This window comes from Bos indicus, chromosome 27 (genome assembly GCF_029378745.1).
Source record: "Bos indicus isolate NIAB-ARS_2022 breed Sahiwal x Tharparkar chromosome 27, NIAB-ARS_B.indTharparkar_mat_pri_1.0, whole genome shotgun sequence".
Classification (NCBI taxonomy): Eukaryota; Metazoa; Chordata; class Mammalia; order Artiodactyla; family Bovidae; genus Bos; species Bos indicus.
Window position 1 is genome coordinate 30796864 of NC_091786.1, and position 25843 is coordinate 30822706.

Consider the following 25843-nt stretch of genomic DNA (forward strand, 5'->3'; position numbering starts at 1 on the left):
TATTACAATATTGCTTCTGCTTTATGTTTTGGTTTCTGGGCCATGAGACATGTGAAATCTTAACCTCCAACCAGGGGTCAAACCTAATCCCCTGCATTGGGAGGTGAAATCTTAACCATTGGACCACCTGGGAAGTCCCACCCCTTACTCTTGCAGAATCTCTACATTATTTAATGTCTTTTGGAGTTTTACCACTTCTACCAAATAGGTGCATTAGATCATTTAAAATGTTTTTTTTTTTTTTTTTTCCAGGCAAATACACAGGATTTCCTAAGGAGTTATAATTAACAACTTAAAAATCATTTATTATATTCAGAAGGGCATATCTTGCCATGCAAAATCTATTTTCTCCTCCAAATTACACTCAAATATTTTCTATTTTTTGAGACTAGTTTGGCTAGAGATAATCAAAAGGCTGCGAAGAAAGAAGGAAATCCTACCACTTGAAACAGTAAGAATGGACCTGAAGGGCATTATGCAAAGTGAGGTAAGTCAGAAGGAGAAAAAGTACTCCGTGTTCTCACTTACATGTGCGATCCAAAACAAAAACAATGAACAAAATGAACCAAACTCACACATACAGAGGACAGATTGGTGTTTGCCAGAGGTAGGGGGTGAGGGCTAGGTGAAATAGGTGGACGGGCTCAGAAGGTACACACTTCCAGTTATAAAATAAATAATTCCTGGGGATGTATGTACCGTATAGCATGGTGACTGTAGTTAAAAACACTGTTTTTCTTTTGTGAAATTTGCTGAGAGTAGATCTTAAAAGTTCTCATCACAAGAAAAAAGATCAAACTATGTAATGTGACAAACGTTGACTTGTGGTGATCATTTCATCATACAAATATCAAATCATTGTTTTGTACACCTGAAACTCACATAACATTATATGTCAATTATACTGCAATAAAACAGGCACTGGAAATATTCTACCTCTTGATCTCTAGGTATCAACTGCTAGAAAATGCTATGCTATGCTGTCACTTCAGTCGTGTCCGACTCTGTGTGACCCCATAGACGGCAGCCCACCAGGCTCCCCCGTCCCTGGGATTCTCCAGGCAAGAACACTGGAGTGGGTTGCCATTTCCTTCTCCAATGCATGAAAGTGAAAAGTGAAAGTGAAGTCGCTCAGTCATGTCCGACTCTTCGCACCCCATGGACTGCAGCCCACCAGGCTCCTCCGTCTATGGGATTTTCCAGGCAAGAGTACTGGAGTGGGGTGCCATTTAGTCATAGTCAATCCAAGCAGCAAAAACGAGAAAAACACTTTCCTAAGCCTCTTCCTTAAATGAATATTCCTTGGTTACAGCTAACGCTTATAGATCGGCTATGATCCAAAATAATTTCTCTAGAACACAACGCATTTGCTACGTAATTGTCCCAGTTTCAGAAGGAGTGGCTTAATTTCCAACTTGATTGTACTGGGCATTCAAGATCACGATATGCTAGAGTTGAAAATGATGGATCTTCAATAGGGTTGGTCTTAAGCTTATCTAGTGAAATACCCCCATTTTACAGATGAAGAAACTCAGAGGAGGGGCTGTTGACTTGCCTCAGGCCACACAGTCAGTCCCCGGCAGTGTCAGGGCCCAGCACCCTGGCATCCTGATTCTCAGGTCAGTTCTTCCACGCTGCTCCTCAGCCAGAGACCATGATCTCAAGCAGTGACCACTCAGTGTCCTTCTCCAAATGGGTATGGATGGTTCTCCAAATGGAACGGAGTATGATTCATGCATCTTAAAAAACAGCCAGAGTTAGATTAACAGAGGGTATATTGAGATGCAGAACATGATTAATACGAGACCTAAAATGAATACCTGGTCTGTGATGTGTCATAATACCGAAGACCCCACCTCTCCCAACCCAGTAGTTAAACAGTATTGAAGAAAATGAGGCGGAAGGTCTATCTCTGATAAACCTGACAGACGGGACACAACCTCAGGCTTTATCTTGGGTTTAGAATTGTTCAAACTGCTGCCTCATTCTTGATGGTCAGTCACTTGGTTATGTGAGTGAGTGAATGAAAGTCACTCAGTCCTGTCTGACTCTGTGACCCCATGGTCCATACAGTCCATGGACTTCTCCAGGCCAGAATACTGGAGTGGGTAGCCTTTTCCCTCTCCAGGGGGTCTTTCCAACCCAGGGATTGAACCTAGGTCTCCTGCATTGCAGACCAATTCTTTACCAGCTGAGTCACGTTATGTGACCTTGAGCAAATCACTCTCTACTCAGCTTGACTAGCTGCCCGGCAGGGATAATAGTACCTAACTTCCAGAGTTTGGTTCTTTTCTGAAACAAAAAACAAAAATATATAATATATATTTATATACAACAAATATATGAACACATAATATATACATGTCCATATGTAATGTACCTATACTGAGCAAGGTATGCACTCAAAGATTCTTAGTTTCTGTCCTCTCTTAATTGTCATCCCAATTTTACTGGACTTATTAATCTCACCTGTTAACCTTATTAGCTCATCTATTTCCTAGATATTTTTTTCAAAATAAAATTATTATACTTTTGCATCCCTTTGAAGTCAATAGTACTTAAATACTATCTCAGAGAAACAGTCATTCCTTTTTCTTCCTTTTTTTTTAAAGAAAATACTCATTTGTGATATACCTGTCACATAGTCTTGAAGAATAAGGAAAGTTGGAGGATGAATGACTATTTTCCAGGAGACAGGTAAAGCATATTTGGTAGATTAATTCCCAATTCACCTTCTCAGAGGAAAAGGACAAAACCCTCATTTACCAAGATTCTAAAGAGATTTTCAGACGAGTCCCTGGCCAGTCCCACATCAGTCTTTGTTTCCAAGCCTTCATTCCCCAGAGCTTGGTTTTCTTGACCGGGTCCCAAACCTTTTATTGAACGGCAAGAAGACGTGAGGAAGTGATTGCTGACAGTCACGTGTCTGGTGGCACTCCGGAGAGGGATGGCCTGCGTGCTTATCAAGGAATCAATCTTTCTGCCTATCATCCTCTTTTTCCTGGGAAGAAAGCTATTTATCGCAATTACCTCATCCGGAACAATTACCTCACTTTAAACTGTTTATTCTCCTGAGAAAGGTGTTTGGGAGCAGGTAACAACTTGACCAGAGAGATGGATTTTTGTAAAAGTTCTGTATCGATGTTGAATGTTAGGCAGTGGGGAGCCGTTGACAACTTTGTCTTTCTTTCAAACCAAGACTTCATTTTCTTTTGGGTCCACCAGGCAAAAGGGGACACACATTCTGACCAGCTGAGTTTAGACACCATTTGGGGGCGGGGGGGCTCGATACTGCGAGAGTATGAGATGCCTTGCCTTTAGAGCCTTGAACTCAGGGCCAACCCCCCTGGTGTGTTCTTTGCTCTGAAACTGTGTGGCCCAAGGCAGTGTCTCTCAAATGTCTCCTTCTGCAGGAGGGACTCTAAGAGGCAACCACAAGGTACTTTCAAAAGCAGTTAAATAAAGATTTGACAGTCTATTCAAAACAAACCACACTTTTAAGAAAAGTCTTTCCTTCTTACAAAGGCCCAGCACGACTGCCTTTCCCTGATGCTTAGGAGGAAAGCAATTGCCAGGGCCCAGATTAAAACAAAACAGGAGCTGTCAGAAACGAGGTAGCTTTCTGAAAAGTTGGGGGGATTCCAGCGTGATTAGATCCGCAGACAAGGAAATTGGGGGGGAAAAAAAAGAAAACTCAATCACATCCTCTGAGGGCACCCATGATCCCCCACCGCTTTCTGTACATCCTTGCATATTTCGCCTAGCTGCAATAATGGGTTTATTCTAGTGATATTTTTTTCCCCACTTGGTATTTGAGTCTTTTTTTTTTTAATGCTTCAAGAGTGTTGCCTGATTTGATTTAAAAAAATGGAAGATAGAGAGGCAGGGCTGCGAAAGGGCTCAAAGTTGAACAGAACAGTGGTTTCCAAGAAGCAGGATACTCAGGCTGCCGAGATGCTCACATCTTTCTGCGCCGGGTTCGCCTCTAAGAGGCCCGTCGGCTCTGCTCGCATCTTTGGAGCGCGCGTGATCTCCGCGAGCCCCGCTCAGGCCCCGCGTCCGAGCTTGCTGAGCCGAGGTTTTTTTGCGGAGCGTGCGGGAACCTGGGGCGGGGCGGGGGGCTGTGCGCAGCCTCCGCAGGACTCACCTGCGCCTCCCGCCGCCCGCCCCACCCAGCGCCGCGCGGCCGGCCGCCCCCGCCCGTCCCGCCGCCCCGCCCCGGCCCGGCTCATTGGCTGCCGCTCGGAGGGGAGGAGAAGGGGCGGCCACGGGGGTCTCATTAGGGATGCGGGTTCCCTCCTTACCTCCCTAGTCCGGATCCCGGCGGCGGCGGCTGCGGCGGGAGAGCTGCTCGCGAGCGGTGCGGAGGGGAAGGCGGGCGGCTCCAGCAGTGACCGTGGCGGCGTCGGTCGCCCCGCCGTGGGAGGCTATGGGGACGCGCGCATCCTCTGGGTGCCCAGCGCGCGGCGACTCGGAGCGCCCTGCCCTGCTGCTGTAGGGAGCGGCCGTGGAGCAGTCACTCGCTGAAGACCCCCGGGACCCACTCTCCTCGGACCCCCTGGCTCGTCGAGTCTTTCCCGGGGCGCGGAAGAAGACCTGTACTCCCAAGTGGGGCGAGCAGTATGGGGAGAGCGGCCGCCGCAGGAAGAGGCGCTGGAGGGGCGCGCCAGTGGCTCCCTTGGCTGGGGCTCTGCTTCTGGGCGGCGGGGGCTGCGGCTGCCCGAGGTAAGCGCGGGGCCCAGCGGGCGGCGGGGCCGGGCGGGGGGAGGAGGGGACGGGGGAGAGGCGACTGATCGGGACCCGCACCGATGGCCTTGGCTTCTCAAGTTGCGCCCTGCACCTCCCCGCGCGCGCGGAGCGCAAGGGGTGGCTCTCGGGTGGAGGACCTCCGAGGGGACCACTGTCTGTCTCCCACCCCAAGTTTGAGATCAGCTGCAATCCTACAGGTTGCTGGGACCGCTGGGCCCCTACCCTGCCTTGATTCTCTTCGTTCTCTCCCTTTTCCGAGCCCTCCCCAATTGCTGCAGACTGGAGTCCGCCGCTCTCTTCACTCCATTCTCGCTCTCTCGAGTCCACTCCACTTCCTTCCGAAGCGAGCCCGTTCTCGGGTGGGCGCCCGGAGGGGTGTCCGAGAGCTCCTGGGGAGTAGGGACCGGGTACTGGGAGACTCGGTAGGGTGGGCTTGAATGGAGATCGCGCCTTTTCCCTTTGGGGAGCAGCACTTAGGTTGAGGTCCGCGAAGCTCGACACGCCTTGGGCGACAGCAGCCCGAGGTCGTGGGCAGCACTGGGCTGTCTTTCGAGAAGGCCGCCGTGTACCCGGGAAAGCTGTGTGCGCGGGCCGCGCGTAACTGCGCCTGCAGTGCCCAGCCGGGTTCGCAGTTGGCCCGAGGCCGGTCACCCGGCGCCTGGTTTCCCTGCCGGGTGCCGGCTCCTGCCCGGGAGCTAGCCAGCGCGGGGCCCCTGAGCGGCAGGTAAGCCGCTGCTTCTTTCTACTTAGAGACGTAGACCCCATTTTTCCTGGCTCCTTTGGACTCCAGTAGGGGGAAATTTTGCAACTGGTTTCAGCTCCACCTTGAGCGAGGACGGGGAGCATCAACTTAAAACCCGCGGACTTGTTTGAAGGTGATCAGAGGCAGTGTTACGCATAGCTTGAGGACTGTGCCTTTTACCTTTGAAATCACCAGGAAGCTTCTCCTTCCCGCTCTTCTTTACCTTTCTTTATTTCCTGGGTGTCATCCATTAGGCTTAGAATTTGTAAATTACATTCAGTGACTTACCTAACGCTGGTCTGGCGAGAGGTGAAACTGACCAGCCCACCTCATTTCCCTCGAACATACTGTGAGTAGCCGCGAGACAGAAAAGGGTGGAAAGGGTTGAGGATGATCATAAAAGAACCAGTATCATCTCATTTTTATAAAAGCTAACGGTGTGTTAAAAGCAGTCTTGCTGCCTGGAATGAAAAATTTAAAAAAAAAAAAAAAGGTGGATAGAGGTTTTTCCCCTTTTATGATCCTGTTCAGTGACTATTTGCATTTCATTTCCTGAAAAGTTTTTTTTCCCGCTCCTTTTAATGGAGTAGGCTTTTAAAAAAGCAGGAAAGGCTTAAAAATGAGCCAGTGATTGCACACGCTGATGGTGGGGAGCATAGTTCTTTTCCTTGCTGGAAGAAGCACAAGCTTCAGCCATTTAATTTACTACGGAGAATGCCTCCTTGCAAAGTCAGCTCTGAGTTGTTTTTAATACACTGTTCTGGGGGAAAGCGGGCCTTTTCTGTCCTGAATGTTGATTTTAAATGTCTGAGTTTCCACTTGGCTATTCTATGCTGAGTACCTAAGAGTGACTGATGCCACATACTGACGTTTGGAATTTGGTTGATGGGTCTGTCTTGAATCTAGCTTGAAACAAGAGGTGCGGACCTGCCAAAAAGCCTCTTGGATGGAGTTTTGCTGGCTGTGAAACTAAGGCTAGCACCTCTTGTCGGCAAGCTGTTCTTCGGAGGACTCCTGGAAAACATACTGTACACTCTGCAGGCTTATTTACAACAAATGTCTTGCGCAGATCATAGTGGTGTTCAAGACACATGGAGTGGAGCTGTACATCTGACTAATATTTCCCTTGTAATATTTTACTTGTTGGGGCAGCAAGCCCATTACCTTTAGCACCTGTCAGAGATTCCCCAAGAAATGAGCAGTAAACAGGCTGCAAGTCTGCGAAGCCACACGCACCTGACTTGGGACAGGTGGGCACAATTAAGAGTTTTTCAGAACAAAGGGTGGCTTTCAATGTTACTTCAGTTCTCCCAGCCCAGGATGGTGCCCTTTCATTGAAAGCAAGATGAGGTTCCCCTGGGGACGTGTTTACTAAGTGGTGTCTCTGGGGTTGGCCTCTTGTCCTTCTTACTTATCCAAGTAAATAGTGTTTTATGTTGTTCTTTTCACATTGTTTTGAACCAAGCTTCTCTGCTTTCCCTAAACAACAGGATAGACAGAACTAGGCTCTTGACTTTGACTATATAATACTATTGAACAATTCAGTAGCCATGTCTTTACAATTAGCTATCATTTATTTGTTTCCAAGATGATTGTACCATACTCCTTTCCCTCCCCTTTTCTTTCACTCCATATTTAAAGTAAAACCGTCTGAAAATGGGGAATGAGATTTCAGATGATTGGCTTTGAATGTCCTCAAAGAGGAAACTACCTGGGGCAACAGACTGCCTGAAGATACTACATTCTGGTTCTCTTCTTTGTAAACTAGACTGACTTCAGATTTATGTTCCTGATGGATAGCATACTGTAAGGAAGGCACTTGGGTACCATGATTACCGTATATTTTAACACTTTCCAACTTAAAAGAAAGTGGTTTAAAAGTTATTCATGACCTGCCAAGTGCTAATTGAATCCCCATCATGTTGTCACACTGATTTGTTTTTGTTCTTTGAAAAAAATGAGCCCCGCTGTTGATCTGGTTGTAATTCCTCTGTTAGCTACTGTACTTACGAGATCCCAGTCTGAAGGCAGGGAGGAAGATGATCTCAGGTAGGCTGAGCTTTTACCCAGTTTCTTTAAAAAATTTTTCTGGACAATGCAATCTTCCTTACCCTAACCATAGCAATGCATTAAGGGCAAGAGAAATACATGTCTACTTTATGGGCACCGTAGGTCGTGTGGTTTGTGCATACTTAAATCCATTTACCTCCCTCATTCCTACAGTTTTAAATCTATATTCACTTTCTCCTTAACGAAAATTATTACTGCCTCCCCTGCCCTACATTCTGCTGCTTTTTCCTCCAAAATCTTCCCCTCCACAGCGGGGCTATGAAAAAAGAGCCTTTTCTCCCAATTTCTCGATGGGTTTTTCTTTTTGTGACTCTTGGATTGTGCTCTTAGTTTGAGCAGTCCAGTGACACATTCTTTTCCTACCCAACAAAGGCTTCAGCTCAGGAACTGTCTTTAAGTATCTCAGTTGTTAAGAAATTTCATTGTTTTTACCTGTCCATATAATAGCAGCACCTGTCACCATTTTTTTAAAAAATATTCTTACTAGGAAAAATAGTAATGTCAGCCTTCCATTCTTCTCACTCTTTGAGTGACCTGTCTGTGGTTTTTTAAGTGGTACCCTTAAGGCTGGGAAAACCTGTGGAACCCCAGGAATCCTCAGTGAGTTCCATCAAAACTCTCTAAGTGGGACTGGTAGGTCCATACCCTGCAGTCTCAGTCGTTGGGGAAACCCTTTCCTGTTGCCTCAATGACTCATAAACTTTTCACCATCCTCCTTCCACCCAAGAAGGACCCAGCTTAAAGTATTGCCGGCTTTCAAGGTTTCTCAAAAAATAGCCTGTTCAGGAGTTCATGAAATTTGATATCACTTCCTTGGGTCTGTCTTCTTTTTAAATATGGAGGCTGGGGACCCAGACCATAGCGGTTATAGTCTAATCCCAAAGACAGGTGTACGAAGAAAGATTTATTCCATCACATCCTCTTAAGGAAGGTGATGGTGATGTTACAGGGTGTCTTCTTAACAGGCAGCCAGAACATGTACCCCTTCTTGTTATGCCTTAGCCGTGAATTCTGATCGTCCCTTAGCCGTGAATTCTGATCGTCCCTTAGCCGTGAATTCTGATCGTCCCTTAGCCGTGAATTCTGATCGTCCCTTTTGTTGGGTGGTACCACTTGATCCACTGCGTTATTGTCTCGTCTTCTGTCCTCCTCATTCAGCTGCCTCCACGGACAAACAGCCTCAAATAACCAAAGGGAGCTTTCTTCTGTCATTCTTGGCCACAGGCTCTAGGTCACAGCACTTCCCTGTTCACCCGCTAGTGTGTTCAGTACCTGCCATTGGCAGGAGACCTAGCATTGCTGCTTTTTATATCATGCCTGTTCTTTAAGAGAAGGTGTTTTTGCAGCCTTGCTTGAATATTAAATAATACTAGTAGTGACTGTATTTATGGGCTTCCCTGGTGGCTCAGTGGTAGAGAATCCTCCTGCCAATGCAGGAGATGTGGGTTTGATCCCTGGGTGGGGGATGATCCCCTGGAGGAGGAAATGGCAACCCCCTCCAGTGTTCTTGGTCTGGAGAATCCCATGGACAGAGGAGCCTGGTGGGCTACAGTCCATAGGGTCTCAAAGAGTTGGGCGCTAAGCAACAGAGCATGCACCCACACCTTGGTTAATTAAAGAGTTTTACATGTGTTAACTCATAGAATGCTTAAAATAAGTCTTTGAGGTGAGCGCTCTTAAGATTTTTCTGTTTAAGACAAGAGAACAACTTCACAGAGAGGTCAGGTTCCTTGCTCAAGGCCATGAAGTTTATTTTGTGGTGGTGCCTGGATTTGAACCCACGCAGTCCCGCTCCAGAGCCCACGGCAAAGAGGCTTTTCTAAGCTGTGCTGAAAGCAAAACGGCTCTGATATTTTGGTGACACGAGGGCTAAAATTATCTCTCTAACTATGAGATTTGCAGAAGAATTTAGAGGAGCTTAAATAAATCTATAAATGTATTCAGCTACATCTCAGAGATTTATGTTGTATGGAAACAGCCACCCTCTCACCATTCAGCTTAATATACTTTGGGATCAGATTCACACTTAAAATTCCGAGCACCAGCTTCTAATGTGATAGCTTGTACCCCCCACCTCCAATTTTGAATTTCAGCACAAAATATTGCTCTGATTGAATACGCCATCCATGGAATGGCAGATCCCAAGAGACTATTTGTTGCCTGTCTTGTATTTTTAGCCTTGTTTGCCGGGGAAATGTGAAGCATGAGATTCAAGACTAGATTGTTAACACCAGAGGTTGCTGTTTCTGCTGTTTTGGGTACTCCTGCTGCTGCTTCTGCGAGGCAGATGGCTCGATTCATTTATAGAAGAGAGAGATTCGTTCTGTTTTGCATCTCCACTTTGAGAAGAACTTTTAATTGTTTGGTACCACATTGCGTTGTCTGCTCTTACTGTGTGCGTACACATGCTGTGCGTAGATAACGGGCAGAAATTAGGCGGATGTTCCCGTATTCAGTTTGGACCGCGTTGGAAATCCACCGACTCTCATGCTTCTGGAGGATTTCTTTGAAAAGTGGATTTGTGCACAGGACGGTGGGGACCGCGTATGTTGTTCTCCACACCCCTGCCCTCTCTGGACTTCCCTGGACTAAGAAATTAGGGGCAGAAATATTAGGGTTGTGTTGATGGGGCTAAAGTAGAAACCAGAACGTGGAGTCCGCTTGTTGGCTTACGTCAGACCATGACAGATGTAAACTGTTCCCTGATGTTTCAGGTTGTCAAATGTTTCTTAATACGGTTTCCAAGAGGACAGGAGTTCAGGGAGGCCTCTATTTCTCCTATATGATCAGTTTCTTCTGACAGTTTCCTTCCTAATTAAGGAAGCCGGAAGCCAAAAGCTGTCTTCCAAGTGAGGTCAGTTACAGCCTCACTTAAAGCAAGTATTGACTTTCTGCCCCCAGATTTCTGGTTCATAAAGTGCTAAAGAGCCTCTCTCCCCAGAATGAGAGACCTTGACACTCTATCTGCTTCTGCTGGAACCTGGCTTATAAGGATGGGAGGAAGCATATGGGTAATTTCACTGCAACCCCATGGAATTTGACTCAGGATGGGTTTTACAAGATGTGTTTTTTCACTTCCACTGAATGGTGTAACTTCTCAATCAGGTAAGTCCAAGGGAAAATGACACTGCAGACATCCCCTGAAGGTAAGTGATTTGGCAGGCAGTCATAGGAAGCAGGAGATACTAGAGGTTAAAGCAAAGAAATCCTGATGACTTCAAGGGCCCAACCAACATTGGGATGACTAGGCTTAATGTCATTCATAGATTTTACTATAAAAGCAAGTGTATTTACTAAATATCGGATGAGAAGATTTGCCTCTATAAGAAATTTGTGGCACATTCTGTGGAGTTGTTTTCGTGAGATTGGTGGTTCCTGCCTTGTCACAGTACTTATTTAGTAGTTACCGTCTTTATTTGAATTTAATTTAATAAAATCTCCTGGAAGAGGAAGGGAAACCAAATGATCACGGGTTATGAAAGCTAAGCTGGTAATATTTGAAACACACAAATCAGGGCTTTTCAAATGTTAATGTACATTTGAATCACTGCACATCTTGTTAAAATGCACATTCGGATTCCATAAATCTGGGGAGGGGCCTGAGTTTCCATTTTCTGACAAACTTCCAGATGACACTGTCTGACCACACTTTGAGTAGCAGGTCATGGATGGTAGTAATTCAAGATTAAGAAAAAAAATTTTTTTTTTAATCTTCAGTATTGCTTTTCACTTGGAAGACGGTATGAAGTAGAGTCCTATGTAAGAGTATTGTAAAAATGCCAATAGAAGAATAGGCAAAGACAAATGTCAGTTTTAACACAGAGAAATGTAGAACCACTTATAAAGCATTCAGGGAGAGCCCCATTCTGATGGAATATCGTGTCTTGCTTCCAGCATTTGGAATGATGGGTGTAATATTTTCAAAGGCTTGGGTTTTGTTTTGAAGTAATGGAGGACATGTCTGTGCCTAGTTCATTAAGAAACTGAGTCCCCCAGAAGTTGAATAACCCAAAGTCAAAGTTTTGTTGAATTAAGGACCTTTTCTACCTCCTTTCATCTTATCGTATCTCTTGACTTGCGCTGTACTTAAAAAGGTCCCGAGTTCAGGATATTCAAAGTGAGGCTGTACTGAAGGGAGAAGTTGAACAGAAACAGTTGGTTAAAAAAGCAGAGGAGTGTTCACGTGGGGCACATTTGCTCCCCAAGCAGCTGGATCCTGACATGATGTGAGAGTAGGTTTTGGGTCCTCCTTTGCTGTGTCTGCACTTCCCTGGTGGCTCAGACGGTAAAGCGTCTGTCTACAATGTGGAAGACCTGGGTTCGATCCCGGTTGGGAAGATCCCCTGGAGAAGGAAATGTCAATCCACTCCAGTACTATTGCCTGGAAAATCCCATGGATAGAGGAGCCTGGTAGGCTACAGCCTATGGGGTCGCAAAGAGTCGGACATGACTGAGTGACTTCACTTTCACTTGCTGTGTCTACTTGGCAATGGCCGTCTCGCTTAATGTTACTTAACCCTGCACTGGCAGGGCTGGTCCCATAACACATGCTAAACAATATTTTTTACTTTAACCTTATTATGTTAAGGTATCAGATCAGATCAGTCGCTCAGTCGTGTCCGACTCTTTGCGACCCCATGAATCGCAGCACGCCAGGCCTCCCTGTCCATCACCAACTCCCGGAGTTCACTCAAACTCACGTCCATCGAGTCAGTGATGCCATCCAGCCATCTCATCCTCTGTCGTCCCCTTCTCCTCCTGCCCCCAATCCCTCCCAGCATCAGAGTCTTTTCCAGTGAGTCAACTCTTCACATGAGGTGGCCAAAGTACTGGAGTTTCAGCTTTAGCATCATTCTTCCAAAGAAATCCCAGGGCTGATCTCCTTCAGAATGGACCTGTTGGATCTCCTTGCAGTCCAAGGGACTCTCAAGAGTCTTCTCCAACACCACAGTTCAAAAGCATCAACCATTTCTAAAATTTACTCAATATTGTGATAAAATATTCAGGAAAATTTAGTTGCCATAATAAATTAAATAACTGTAAGAGGGTTTTATATACGCCACCCCCCCCCCCCAACAACAGATTGTAAAGCCGACATTCCTGGATGCATGCGTGCATGCTAAGTTGTTTCAGTCATGTCCGACTCTTTGCAACCCCATGGACTGTAGCCCTCCAGGCTTCTCTGTCCATGGGATTCTCCAGGCAAGGATACTGGAGTGGGTTGCCGTGCCCTCCTCCAGGGGATCTTCGCAATCCAAGGATCAAACCTGCAGCTCCTACATTGCAGGCAGATTCTTTCCTGCTGAACCACCAGGGAAGCCCACATTCCTGGATACGTTATTCTAAAAAGACGATTAAGTGTAAGATGTGACACTATCATGGAGTGCTGTTTTGAATAATTCATTTGCATGTAATTTGACATTTTTAGGTCCATTCACAGTTGGGATAGTTTTGTATTTTTACATCCACCCTGATATGGAGCAGATGATGAAATTAAGGTTTAGAGACTTTTTTTCCCACCCAAGGCTGGACAGAGAGTCATAAATAGCACTAGGACCAGACGCCGAGTCTCCAAATGGTTTCTGGGACTTTCTGACTACCTTGTCAGTCTGTTCTATTTATTTTGGTACCAAATAAGTTGATTGCACTGAAGTTGGATCTTACAACATTCTGCTTGTACTACTTTTGAGACAGGACTGGGAATCCACGAACAGGTGTGATAGAAGGAGAAATAAATGAGTAAAACATTTCAATGATAGCTGTTGACTTCTTGGTTTATGTGGAGGTATGTTTCTCATGGTTATGAACATAAGTGGTCCCATCTGGGAAAGGGAACAAGTACAAAAGTGTCAGGAGTGACAGAGGCAAGTAAAATTGTGAATATATGAAAAATAGTATACTGGGTACCGTATATGTGCTTCCCTGGTAGCTCAGCTGGTAAAGAATCTGCCTGCAATGCAGGAGACCCCAGTTCAGTTCCTGGGCGGGGAAGATCCCCTGGAGAAGGGATAGGCTACCCACTGTTGTATTCTTGGGCTTCCCTGGTGGCTCAAATGGGAAAAGAATACGCCTGCAATGCAGGAGACCTGGATTTGATCCCTGAGTTGGGAAGATCCCCTGGAGGAGGGCATGGCAAGGCACTCCAGTATTCTTGCCTGGAGAATCCCCATGGACCGAGGAGCCTGGCGGGCTACAGTCCATGGGGTCGCAAAGAGTTGGACACGACTGAGTGACTAAGCACACACACACACTGTAGTATGGCCTCAGTGGTATGTAAACTATCCTGAGGAGTTTGCTAACTAAATTTCTTAAAGGGATTAAAATTTAGTTCATTAAAGTAACATCACAGTTTGTTCTTCTGCAGTTTTATTTTAAAGATGTCACTATAGGCACAAAGCACTCTTTAGAAATATAGTCCTGGCTTCTTAATCTGAATCTTTTTCTAAATATATTGTGTTTATTAGTATTCGGTTGGCCAAAAGGTATGTTCGTAGTTTTCAAACGAACCTTTGGGCCAACCCAGTAATCTTGTGCTTTTTTCTCTCTGTATACAGTTTAGAGATAAGATTAAATTCTTTTGATTTGTGCTGCTGCTGCTAAGTCGCTTCAGTTGTGTCCGACTCTGTGTGACCCCATAGACAGAAGCCCACCAGGGATCCCTGGGATGCTCCAGGCAAGAACACTGGAGTCGGTTGCCATTTCCTTTTCCAGTGCATGAAAGTTGAAAGTGAAAGTGAAGTCGCTCAGTTGTGTCTGACTCTTCGAGACCCCATGAACTGCAGCCTACCAGGCTCCTCTGTCCATGGAATTTTCCAGGCAAGAGTACTGGAGTGGGGTGCCATTGCCTTCTTTTGATTTGTACCTGGAAGTTATCTGAGAGGAGGAGAAGGGGATGACAGAGGATGAGATGGTTGGATGGCATCACTGACTCAATGGACATGTGTTTGAGTAATCTCTGGGAGTTGGTGATGGACAGGGAAGCCTGGTGTACTGCAGTCCATGGGGTCCAAAGAGTCAGACACAACTGAGTGACTGAGCTGAACTGAACCGTGTATTTGGACTTGCAATAATAATTTTCATCAATGTGTCTTTAAGAATTATCTCCTCTATTTTTGAAAAAGAAATAGGAAAAAAATACAGACCACAAAATGAAATTCTTTGCTGGAGAAATATGTATGTTGTAAGCCTTTTGAAAGGAGCTGGGAAAATTGTAACTGTCCTTCATCCGAATAGTCAACCCTTGTATGTCCCTCAGCCTACAGACCTGCAGCTGCAGTGATTGCCAGAAGCTTGCATCAGGAAACTTCCCAAGTTATCTCCCTTCAAAAAAAAAAAAAAGGCAATCAGGAGGTTCACAGGTTTTGTCAGTGTTAGGTGTGTGGGTGGGATGTAAGTGTTTGGGGGGTTTGCTTTAAAGGAAGAATGGTTTTAAAAATATTTGTCATTTTTTTTTCACCTTGGAGCAAAGAGTACATAAAAATAAAACGCCACCCACCCATCCCAAATACAAAAATGAAAACTGAAACCCATTGGCTATTATCGCAAGTTTAGCAGACAGCTTGAAATGCGCATCAATCTTGGAGAGCAATGTGGAAAGACAGCCCTCCCCTATCATATCCTGCAGCAGACAACACCATCACTTGTGCAGTCAATTATTAATAATTGTCAAGGGGATAAGTGCCTTAATGTGCAGATATCTGTATGTATGTATTATATATTAGTAGAATGTCATATATCATCATCATTGCAAACTTACATCATTAAAGTTCTATGCTATTAATTTAAATGCCATTAATAACACTTAAACTTGAGATGGAGACACAGTTTTGACTTGATCGTCAGGTTCTTAATTTGAGTGCCCCGTTTCTTGCTTTCTCCCTGATCTTTCCCATCCAACCCCCAACCCTCAGTCTCCTCTTGCTCCCTGTCTCCTCGCCAAGTCAAAACTGCCTTCCTGGGACTTCCCTGGCGGTCCAGTAGTTAGGACTCAGTGCTTCCACTGCGGAGGGCATGGGTTCGATCCCTGGTCAGGGAACTAAGATCCCACATACCATGTGGCTTCCCCGCCCCCAACCCAAAAAAAAGTAGCTTTAAAAATAATAACAGGAAAAAAAACAAAAGCAAAACCCTGCCTTACTATTTGAGCAGTGTGGTGGGCTGCAGATTAAAGGCTGCATGTCCTGCAAAGGTCACTTTTTTCCTCTGGTTCTTTTATTTCTAAAATAAGAAGAGATAGCTTTATCATCAGACTTCCTTCCTGCTCTAATATTATTGTATGATGCTACCTGGTTGTTTTAAGTACCATTTCTTCACAGTATTTTTGGCATATCAGGTGGCATTTCATGGTATTTTAAATGTGTCAAAACCTTCAGTAACAAGTACTCCGAAAGAATTTTTAGGACAAGTTAGTAGGACTTCAGGAATGTTGTTGGTAAGCCTTGGCTCAAGTGTTTTCAAGAATCATCAGTAAAAGAAGTGTGATTTTTACATAATGAATTTCTCTTAAATCAATGGTTGTAAACTGTTGCACGCATGTGCAACTCCAGCAGCAGAAGTAGGGTGAGTGTGGAGAAGGGCTGAATGGGTTAGAGTCCATCCAAGTAGGGTGAGTGTGGAAAAGGGCCGAGTGCATTAGAATCCATCCACGGCAGCCTGTTGTTGCCCAGCTGGGCGCATGGACCCACAATTGCTAGGGTGACTTCTTATTTTTTAGCAGAAACCATCTATATGCTATTTCATGGTACATTTCTAGATTTGAACCTTTCTCAAGTTATTTTAGTAAAATGCCTTTAATTCAAACAAAAGTCACAAGATACAGCACTCAACCTTCCAGTTTGTCTCAAGACAAGGACTTTTGCCCCCTTTTGTTAGATTTAAAGGGTCAGGGAATCAGCTGGTCCTCATTTTCAGCGATGGTCTTTGAGCTCTGCTAATAAAGCTTTTTATAGCTTTGTGGAGGACTGTTGTCTATTGTCTTCCTTTCCTCTTTTGTTTTCTTGCAGTTTGATGACCATCTTTTAGTGTCTGGGTTGCTTTTTCTTTGTGTGTGTCTGTGTATCCATTGTCGTTTTTAGGTTTGCTAACCCCATGAGGTTTTGATACAGCAGTCTATATATTGGGTTGGCCAAAACGTTTGTTCAGGTTTTCCCATATCCGAACGTTTTGGCCAACCCAGTTTGTACAGAATTGGTCTTTTTCCTGTCTAGAGAAATTCTGTTAGCATTTGAGGAGCATTGTCTAAAAGCAAAAGATCGAAAGCATGTGAGTGGCCTTTATTTAACACATGATAAACACTAATTTGATCAGTAAGTTTCTGTGTGCCACTGCATCCCATTTGTAAAGAAGAATCATAAAATTGTATTGCTGAAAATTTATGGGACCTTAACATGTCTAGTGAGTGAGTGTTAGTTGCTCGATTGTGTCTGACTCTTTGTGACCCCATGAACTGTAGCCTGCCAGGCTCCTCTGTCTGGAATTCTCCAGGCAAGAATACTGGAGTGGGTTGCCATTTCCTTCTCCAGGGGATCTTCCCTACCCAGGAACTGAACCTGGCTCTCCTGCATTTCAGACGGATTCTTTACCATCTGAGGCACCAGGGAAATCCCAGAATGTCTATACTGAAGCTCAGATCTCTGCATAAGCAACTGAGGTCTAAAGAAGCAGCATAGATTGCTTGCCTTGTAGGAGATCATTTCTATGAATGTTTGCCTATGAACCCAGATCTTCATTTTCTCAGGGTTCTTGCCTCTTCTCCTTTTTGGATCCATAATAACAATCACAATCAGTAGAGGCACCAAGGAATTCAAAAGAATGATACCCTGAGACTAAAGCCTATTGATTATTTCACCGTGCTTTTAAAGGATGTTTCCCTTTTGTTTAAAATATTTGTTTTTCTAAATACTTTTGAAATAGGATAGATTTTTCATCTTTGGTACTGTTCTGAATCATAGAACGATGAGGCTGTGATTTAAGGGGCTCACAGTTTATCGTAGCAGAGCTAATGACCTATATTACATTTTCTGTATCTACATCATAGATTGGTTTTGTGTTTTTATGAAATTTAGGGTGAGTCAAGCTTTTGTTCAAATTACTTACCCTCTGCATCTTTGGTAAAAAAATTTGTTCAATCAGTACGAATTCACTAGAAGACCCTAAATGTGTTCTAAATGTGGTCATTAAAAATTCTGTACATAGGATGAAGATAGTCACTTCTCTTCAGCTCAGACTATGTGATGTTACTGCCATGAGTTAGAAGAGAAAACCTTATGCTTTATCCAAGGAAATAACTTTAGTATTAATATTTGCCACACAACTCCTAATTCTTATCTGGATAAGGAAATTGCTTCCACTTTCCATGTTTCCCTATTTAAATCTGGATATTCATGTGTGGTGAGAAGGTAACACTTTCCAGTTGGAATGGTGAGCTAGGTCCATTGTGATGCTGCTGTTGCTGCTGCTGCTAAGTCGCTTCAGTCGTGTCTGACTCTCTGCGACCCCACAGACGGCAGCCCACCAGGCTCCCTCGTGGTGTTAATTCAGATGGATTCAGAGGTTGGGTGCTTAGAGGACCACTAGATGGAGCAGATTCTAAATGTGCACAAGTAATAGACTTCCTGTGTAGGAAAGTTCCCCTGGAAAAGGCTACCCACTCCAGTATCCTTGGGCTTCCCTGGTGGCTCAGACAGTAAAGAATCCACCTGCAATGTGGGAGACCTGGGTTTGATCCCTGGGTCGGGAGGATCCCTTGGAGGAGGACATGGCCACCCACTCCATTGTTTTTACCTGGAGAATCCCCACGGACAGAGGTGGGCTACAGTCCATGGGGTTGAAAAGAGTTGGACACAACTGAGCGATTTAACACAGCACAGTTGACTTGTACTTCTTAGAAGAAAGCTTTTTGAGGCTGGCAGCAAGTTGCCAGTGATACCCTCAAAAGGTCATTTGGATCCAAAGAGAGTGACTGGATGTAATTTTGAAAACCTCAATTGCTTCCCCTTCTTGCCATCTCTGGTCGTTTATTTTTGGCCACACCTTGTGGCATGTGGAATTTTAATTCCCTGACCAGGGATTGAATCCTCACCCCCTGCAGTGGAATCTGAGTGCTAATCTCTGGACCACGGCCAGGGAAGTCCCATTGATCTTTATCTTAGAGTGAATTTTGCATCTCTGATGGCCACGATAACTTTCAAAAAACAATCCCTGTAGTTGAGCTGGAGCTTATAAACTCCAGTGACTCTAATGATTATTCATGTTGAAGCCACCTTGTTGGGAAAGTGTTAGACGTGGAGGGTGTGGAAAACTTCCGATTCTTGGAGATTAGGTGTCAAAATATTCAGGGTTTTTGTTATTTTTAGCAGTTATCAGTGAAGGTTCTTGCTGCTGGAAATAATGATTAGGTTTTAAAGCTGCAAATTCCCAGCCATCACCCAAAGGACCCCCTGCCTGTCCACCCCTTTTTTTTTCCCCAAACTGGTAGAAACGCTGACCTCTGTAATATTGTCACTCAGGTTAAGTGAAAAGATGACAGAGAAGTGCTTTGAATGTGTGTGCCTACTAGTTTTAAAGTTTGAAATTGATATTTAATATTTTAGCAGTTTCATTGAAACATAGTAGATGGAAAAATGAGCACCAAATGTTGAACGTCACCTCTGTTTAGAGAGATTCGTATGTGTGTAATTTAAATTTTGAAGAGAAAATTTAATCCTCATGTTCTCAATCAGCTGATGCCAGGACCTCCATCTCAGAAAAACTTACTCAGCATCTCGGGGGAGAGGATCCACTGATACCGTTTTTAAGTTCCTCAGGTGAGTCTCAGTTTGAGAACCAAAGATTGAGAGCCACTGGTTTAGTGGGTACATTGATTTTGAGCAAATATAGAAACTGATCCTGTTTTTGTCTTTTGTTTCATTTGAGATTTAGAGAAGATATTTGACAATCCTGGTCATAGCAAAGTGTAAAGGATTAAGGTGGCCACCCAGGTTTCTTCTCCCCATTGAATTAAGCCTTAGATTTTCATGTTGGATCACAAATAACTTGGATGACTGGCATTGGATAATGGTACTCAGCATTTCAGTCTTTAGGAACTTGCCTCTTCCTGCTAGGATGGAGGAACTGAGGTATTGATCAAAAGGATGTGATTAAATAAGAGACATGATATTATAAAGGAACAGAGTTTTAAGAACTCAGGGTTGGAGGTTGCACCATATGTTTCCCTCCCGACAAGAGCTCAAGGGCCCACAGATGGAGAGTCCTACTAGGGCTCATCTGACATCTCCTAGGTCCAGGATATAAGTGATAAGCGATCACATTTGTAAGTGGGTTTCTATCTTTGTGCTCATCGTGGTATTGAATGAAGGCAGCACAGTCCCTGTTACAGTGTTGGGCTGGCCCCATGGGCACTGTTGCTGTTGACGGAATTGGGTGGGAACAGCTGGTACCTCTTTGCCAATTTAGGAGCTATGACATAGCGATTCTTTCTAAAGCAAGTGTTTCTTAAAGTTCTATTCTGCTCACGGCTGCCAATGGTTCCTTCTTTGTCTGTGAAATCAAATAATTTCATGACCAGTTGTTGCACATGAGTTTAGTTCAAAGAATCAAAATGGGTATCTGTGCACTTCACCACCATATTGATAGAACGTTATCAATCCTTAACTCATCTCTGTGTTTCTCCTTTATTCTCATCCCGCTGGTTCTCCTTCAGAAATAATATTACTTGAATTTTGTGCCTATCATTTCCTGGTCTTTAAAACTACTTTAAACAAATATGTAGGTACTCCTAAACAGAGTTGACTTTTGCCTCTTTTTGACGTATATTTATAGTCTTCAGCAATTGTTTTTTTCACCCAGTATTAGTTTTCAGCTATGTTATGTTGAATCACTTCCCTCCCTTACAGTATTTGGTGCTGTGACTGAACCATAATTGACTTATTTATTGTACTCTCAGTGATATTTGGCTTATTTTCAGGTTTTTTTTCTATTATGAAAAGTGCTACTAGGAACATTCATGTACATGTCTAATGGTACCCACTTTTCAAGTGTTTCTCATCTGAGAGTAAATTAGTAAGACCCAGAGCATGAGTATGTTAGAATTTCCAGATAAGCCAAAGCATTTTTCAAAGATGAGTTCTCATCACTTCACATCAGCCAACAGTTAATATTTCCAGGCCTAGAGATTTCTGCTAATTTAGTGGGTATAATATGATTATCTCTGAATGGACATAATTTCCATATCCCTGATTACTAATGAAGTTAAACATTGTTTCATTTATTTCATTGCCATTTATATTTCTTCTATAAACACCTACTCAAGTCTTTTGCTCATTTTTTCTATTTGTCTTAATGAATTATAGGAGTTTTAAATGCACGTGTGTGTGTGTGTTTGCGTGTACTAAGTCACTTCAGTTTTGTCCAACTCTTTGTGACTCTATGGACTGTAGCCCGCCAGGCTTCTCTGTCCATGGGGATTCTCCAGGCCAGAAGACTGGAGTGGGTTGCCATGCTCTCCTCCAGAGGATCTTCCTGACCCAAGGATCAAACCCACATTCTCCCGCACTGGCAGGTGAGTTCTTTACCACTAGCGCCACCTGGGAAGCGTGTGTGTGTGTGTGTGTGTGTGTGTGTGTGTGTGTATTTTAATAAGCTTTAATGTTATATGTGGTTGGAATGTCTTCCAGTTTTTTTTTTTTTTTAACTTAATGGTATTTTCTGATGACTTGACTTTTTAATGTTATCTTCTTATGAACTCAGGTTTTAATTTTATGCTAATCAGTGTTGTCAGTCATTTTATGTTCTTCTGTGTATGTTTAGGAAATCCTTCCTGAATCTCATGAAGTATATTCTTCTAATAGTCTAAAATTTTATATTTTGGTCTTTCATATTTATGCCTTAGTCCATCCAGAATAGATTTTTTTTCCTGTGTAGAGTTTGAGTTAGGGATTTAATTTCATTCTTTCATGTGAATAACCAGTTGTCACAGAACCATTGATTGAGGAGGGGTCTCCCTCCTTTTTCTAATGATCTGTAGTGCATCTTTGTAATGTATGAAAGTTTCATAGATGCTTGGGGAGTTTTTCAGTCTGGGGTTACGTGTTCTTCCAACGAACTTTTCTGGTTTCATTTCCCACTGCCCTTTCATGTCTCCCCTACTCATCCAGACTCCATGCTGTGCTTCAACATTGTCTCATGATTTCCTTAGTCTTGTGCATCTTCTCCTTTTCTTATGTCTCACATCCTGCCTCATGCTGTTGTTTTTAGGTATATTTATTTCTCTTTTGCGTCACATTGTGTATCAGTTTTTGAAAGCAGGCTTTGTTTTGTTCATCTTTGATACTTGTGAGCAGAAGCGGATGTCTTTTACTGAATAGCTATTTGATAAATTGTTGACCTAAAGTGTATCTTAGAAATTATCCAGGCAGTCTCATTTTATTTGCCCACCTACGGTCATGGGATTTGCAGTGTTTAAATGCAGTGCCTAAGGTCATAGAGTCAAGGGTCCCATCTTTTTCCCTTGAGCTTATTCTAGAACACCTTTCATTATCAGTTCTGTTAGCAAAGAACTAAAGTATCAGACACTGTCCAGAAATAGGAACTAATCCTGAAAATCCTGGAAAACCAATACACGTGGTAGGTCCATGATTCCTTGGCTTGTTGAGTCAGTTTTGGACAGTGATGTTCACACCACATCCAAATATTGAGCATTTCCCAAACATGTTGTACTGGCTCCCATCTCTGGGCTCTTGTTCATATTCCTTGTTCAACAGAACTGTTTTTATAGACCACTGTCCACGAGTCTTCTGTACTCCTAGAGATTAATTTCTTGTTGAATGCTCTATTTCCATACTTTGGCATCACTTCCGTTCCTCCACCAGATAGTATTTTAATTTATTAAAAAAATTTTTTTTTCTTGATTTTTGTCTCCTTAGAGGTGAAAGGCAATTTACTATTCTACCATGTCTTCTCAGAACCTAACCCAGGGCTGTGTCGGCTCTAAGTTAGGGTTTTTTATATATAATTTTTTTTAAGTTTGTTTATTTTTGGCTGAGCTGGGTCTTCGTTGCTGTGTGGGCTTTTCTCTAGTTACAGCAAGCACGCATTACTCTCTAGGTGCGGTCTGCAGTATTCGCATTATGGTGGCTTCTCTTGTGAAGCAAAGGCTCTAGGGAGCACGGGATTCCATAGTTGCAGCTCCGGGGCTCCAGCACAGGCTTAATCGTTGTGGCCCACGGACTTAGTCTGTCCTTGGCATGTGGGATCTTCCCGGACCAGGCATTGAACCCTGAGGCTCCTGCATTGGCAGGTGGATTCTTTACCACTGAGCCACCATGGAAGCCTTTAAGTTAGGTCTTTAAGATGCTCTATATGCAAAAACCAAACAAGCCAAAAACAAACAAAAAACCCACAAAACCTTCAAGTAAGCTTATAAATATGTCCTGTCATTCCACCTTGTGATGTGTAATTTGGGTGAAATCAAATTTTATTTAATTCACCTATTTAATGCTGGGAACTTCTGAGCAGGAGAACATGCAGAAATGGAGTCAGGGGGCTAGCAGGGGCTGACACAGGATGTCTAAGGGCTGACACACTCTTCTCCACTCTTTTAGTCACATGTGGGCTACATGGTTAGAGTAACACAACTATTGAGCCTGGAGAGCTTTATTTGTGCTTATTCCAAGTAGCTTTTTGGGTGAAAAAAATTTTTTTTCTGACTTAGAAGGATGTTCTGTGCTCATTGTAAGAAATTTGAAAATATGGGAAGGTACTAACGAGGACAGAAATCCCCAACAGAGCATTCAAAAATAGCCATCTTACGGGAGTTCTTATGGTGCCTCTGGTTGTTGGCAGATCTCTACCGGTCCCTCCTGCTCTTCATCTTTTGGAAGGAGAACCAGTTATGTGATTATTAAACCAGATATGTCAGTTCAGCTCTCCTTGTCTTCTCAGAAAGCTGACATTGTGGTGGCAGACTTAGTGCCTCCTTGCTGAATCTTGTGTGCTCTGGGTAATGTGCAATGATCACGTTGTTATTTTTTCCACAACTGACCACAGCTGGTGTGCATACCCTTTGTTGTGCCCAAGATCATGAGTAGCAACTTCTTTAGAAGTGTTACACAGTAGGGCTTTGTGTTAACGGAACCAAGATATACACTAATTTTTTATCTCTTCAGTATGAGAAAGGCAAAGTGATCGAAGTACTCCTTTGACATTCAGAACAGAATTTTTAAATTTTTTTTTAAACTCTTCAAGACAGCTTTGAAGGATGGTTTTCTTATTCCCAGTATGTTACCATATACTGGTTTTATCTCGGCATCAGAATGAATCAAACTTTGGCCAGTATGGACAAATAGGGATACATTTATTAGAATATGTATTGTTCTTGTGTGGTTGGGGACTATCTCAGTTGTGGTAAAGTCTTATCTCTAGGTAGCCAAGAGCAGTGATCACATTACATGTGCTCAAATTATATTCTGTGTTGTTTTATTCCTTGGAGTTGAATAGGAATTTTCTAGGCAAAGTTAATTAAGATTAGAGCAATTAGTCATTGCCAGGTCTCCTTCCCACCTTCTTATGCTAATTTATTAATAAAATGCATGTGAAGTAATTAAGATGTAGAAAATGAAAATCAGAAGACCATATATTTTGGCATAGCATGACTCAACATATTCTCACTTCATCCGTCTCTCCATCACCACCCTCCCTCATAGCCAAAGTACTTACCTCCAGAGTGAAAACATCAACAGTTCCTCACCTGTAGAAGTGTTTTCCTCTCTGTGTGTGTATACGTAATGACATCAGAGTTCTGTAGCTGTAGTGGTTTTGTAGTGAGTTGGATGTCTGTTTCCTCATTTGATACCTGCTGACAGGGGCAGTTTGTTTTCTGAATCTTTGAATACTTGTTTGGCCTATTTTAGTAATTCAAGGAATACATGAAGAGTAGAATGGATGGATCATTAGCACCACAATGAGTATTTGTGTGTTAGTTGAGCTCTGACTTGATAATTATATGTTAATGTGAATGTTTCTATATGTCACCATCACACTAGAGGCTTAACATATATGTGCTTTAATTCCTACAACAACCTGTGAAGGTAGGCATTATTATCTGCTTTACAAATAAGGAAATTAAAAGTCAAGTATACTTATATAAGTCCAGACTACTGATAAGTATGACCGTAGGGATTTGTCACAGGTCAGCTTTGTTCCAACACATGCATTCTTTCCTGCTATCATATCAGGATGCCTTCTAATTTTGACGTGTGTGTGTGTGTGTGTGTGTGTGTATATACATATGTCTATACACACAATGGAATGAAAAGAGTGAAATAATGCCATTTGTTGCAACATGGATATACCCAGAGATTATCATACTAAGTGAAGTCAGAGAGAAAGAGAAATATTGGGTGATATCACTTATATGTGGAATCTATAAAATAATACAAATGAATCTGTATACAAAACAGAAACACAGAATACAAATTTATGTTTACCGAAGGAGAAAGGCAGAGGGGAGGGATACATTAGGTGTATGAAATTAACAGACACAAACTACTATACATAAAATAGAGAAGCAGCAAGGCTTTGTTGTATAGCATAGGGAATTGTGTTCAATATCTTAATAACCTATAATGAAAAATAATCTGAAAACAGTAACTGGATATATTTTGCTGTACGCCTGAAACTGACACGATATTGTAGAAGTACTATGTGAGCAGTATGAGGAATACAACTTGTATCCTCCAAACTAGGTTTTTGTCATTTTAATACATGAAAGTAAATTTAAATTTTAAAAAATGCCCTCTACCTTTGTAATGAAGATTCTCATGAGTGTCCAGGCTTCTTTGGATACAATACTCCTTTGAGAGCCAACTATGGTTGGGTTTCCAAAGTAGCTTTCCCGAATCACTGTGCTGTCCATATGAAACTAACACAGTATTGTACATCAGTTGTACTTCAATAAATAACAATGACAAAGAGCTTTCCCAGCCCCTTCTTAGTCCCCAGGTATGGTAGAGGTTCCCTAAGAAAATGTGTGTTGAAATTCAGCTTCTTGATTCTGTCTTTGGCTCCTGTCTCAGCTGTGAGCAGTTTATCAATTACAATTTTTCCTAATGTGTAAGTGTCCTTGAATGTCAGTCTTGTTTTCCCCTTTGACAGTTTAAGCAGTGAGCATGGACATGCCAGTGTCTGGCTCTCTGGGCCTGGCTGGATGACAAGCCAATTTTGCTGATCTTATACTGGGGGAAACTGGACCCAATCTCCATGGCATCTTCAGGACCTGTCTGTGCT

General features: G+C 43.2%; 1 protein-coding gene across 3 annotated transcripts in view; it reads left to right on the plus strand.

Moving 5' to 3' along the window:
• The first annotated feature begins 4314 nt into the window (after positions 1 to 4314).
• The window catches only part of UNC5D (unc-5 netrin receptor D), a 644487-nt gene continuing 622958 nt past the window's right edge, over positions 4315 to 25843 (plus strand). For all 3 annotated transcript variants that reach the window (XM_070781382.1, XM_070781384.1, XM_070781383.1), the window contains exon 1: positions 4315 to 4725. In XM_070781382.1, the coding sequence (XP_070637483.1) occupies positions 4623 to 4725 (103 nt within the window). In that variant the 5' untranslated portion in view covers positions 4315 to 4622. The remainder of the gene's footprint in view (positions 4726 to 25843) is intronic.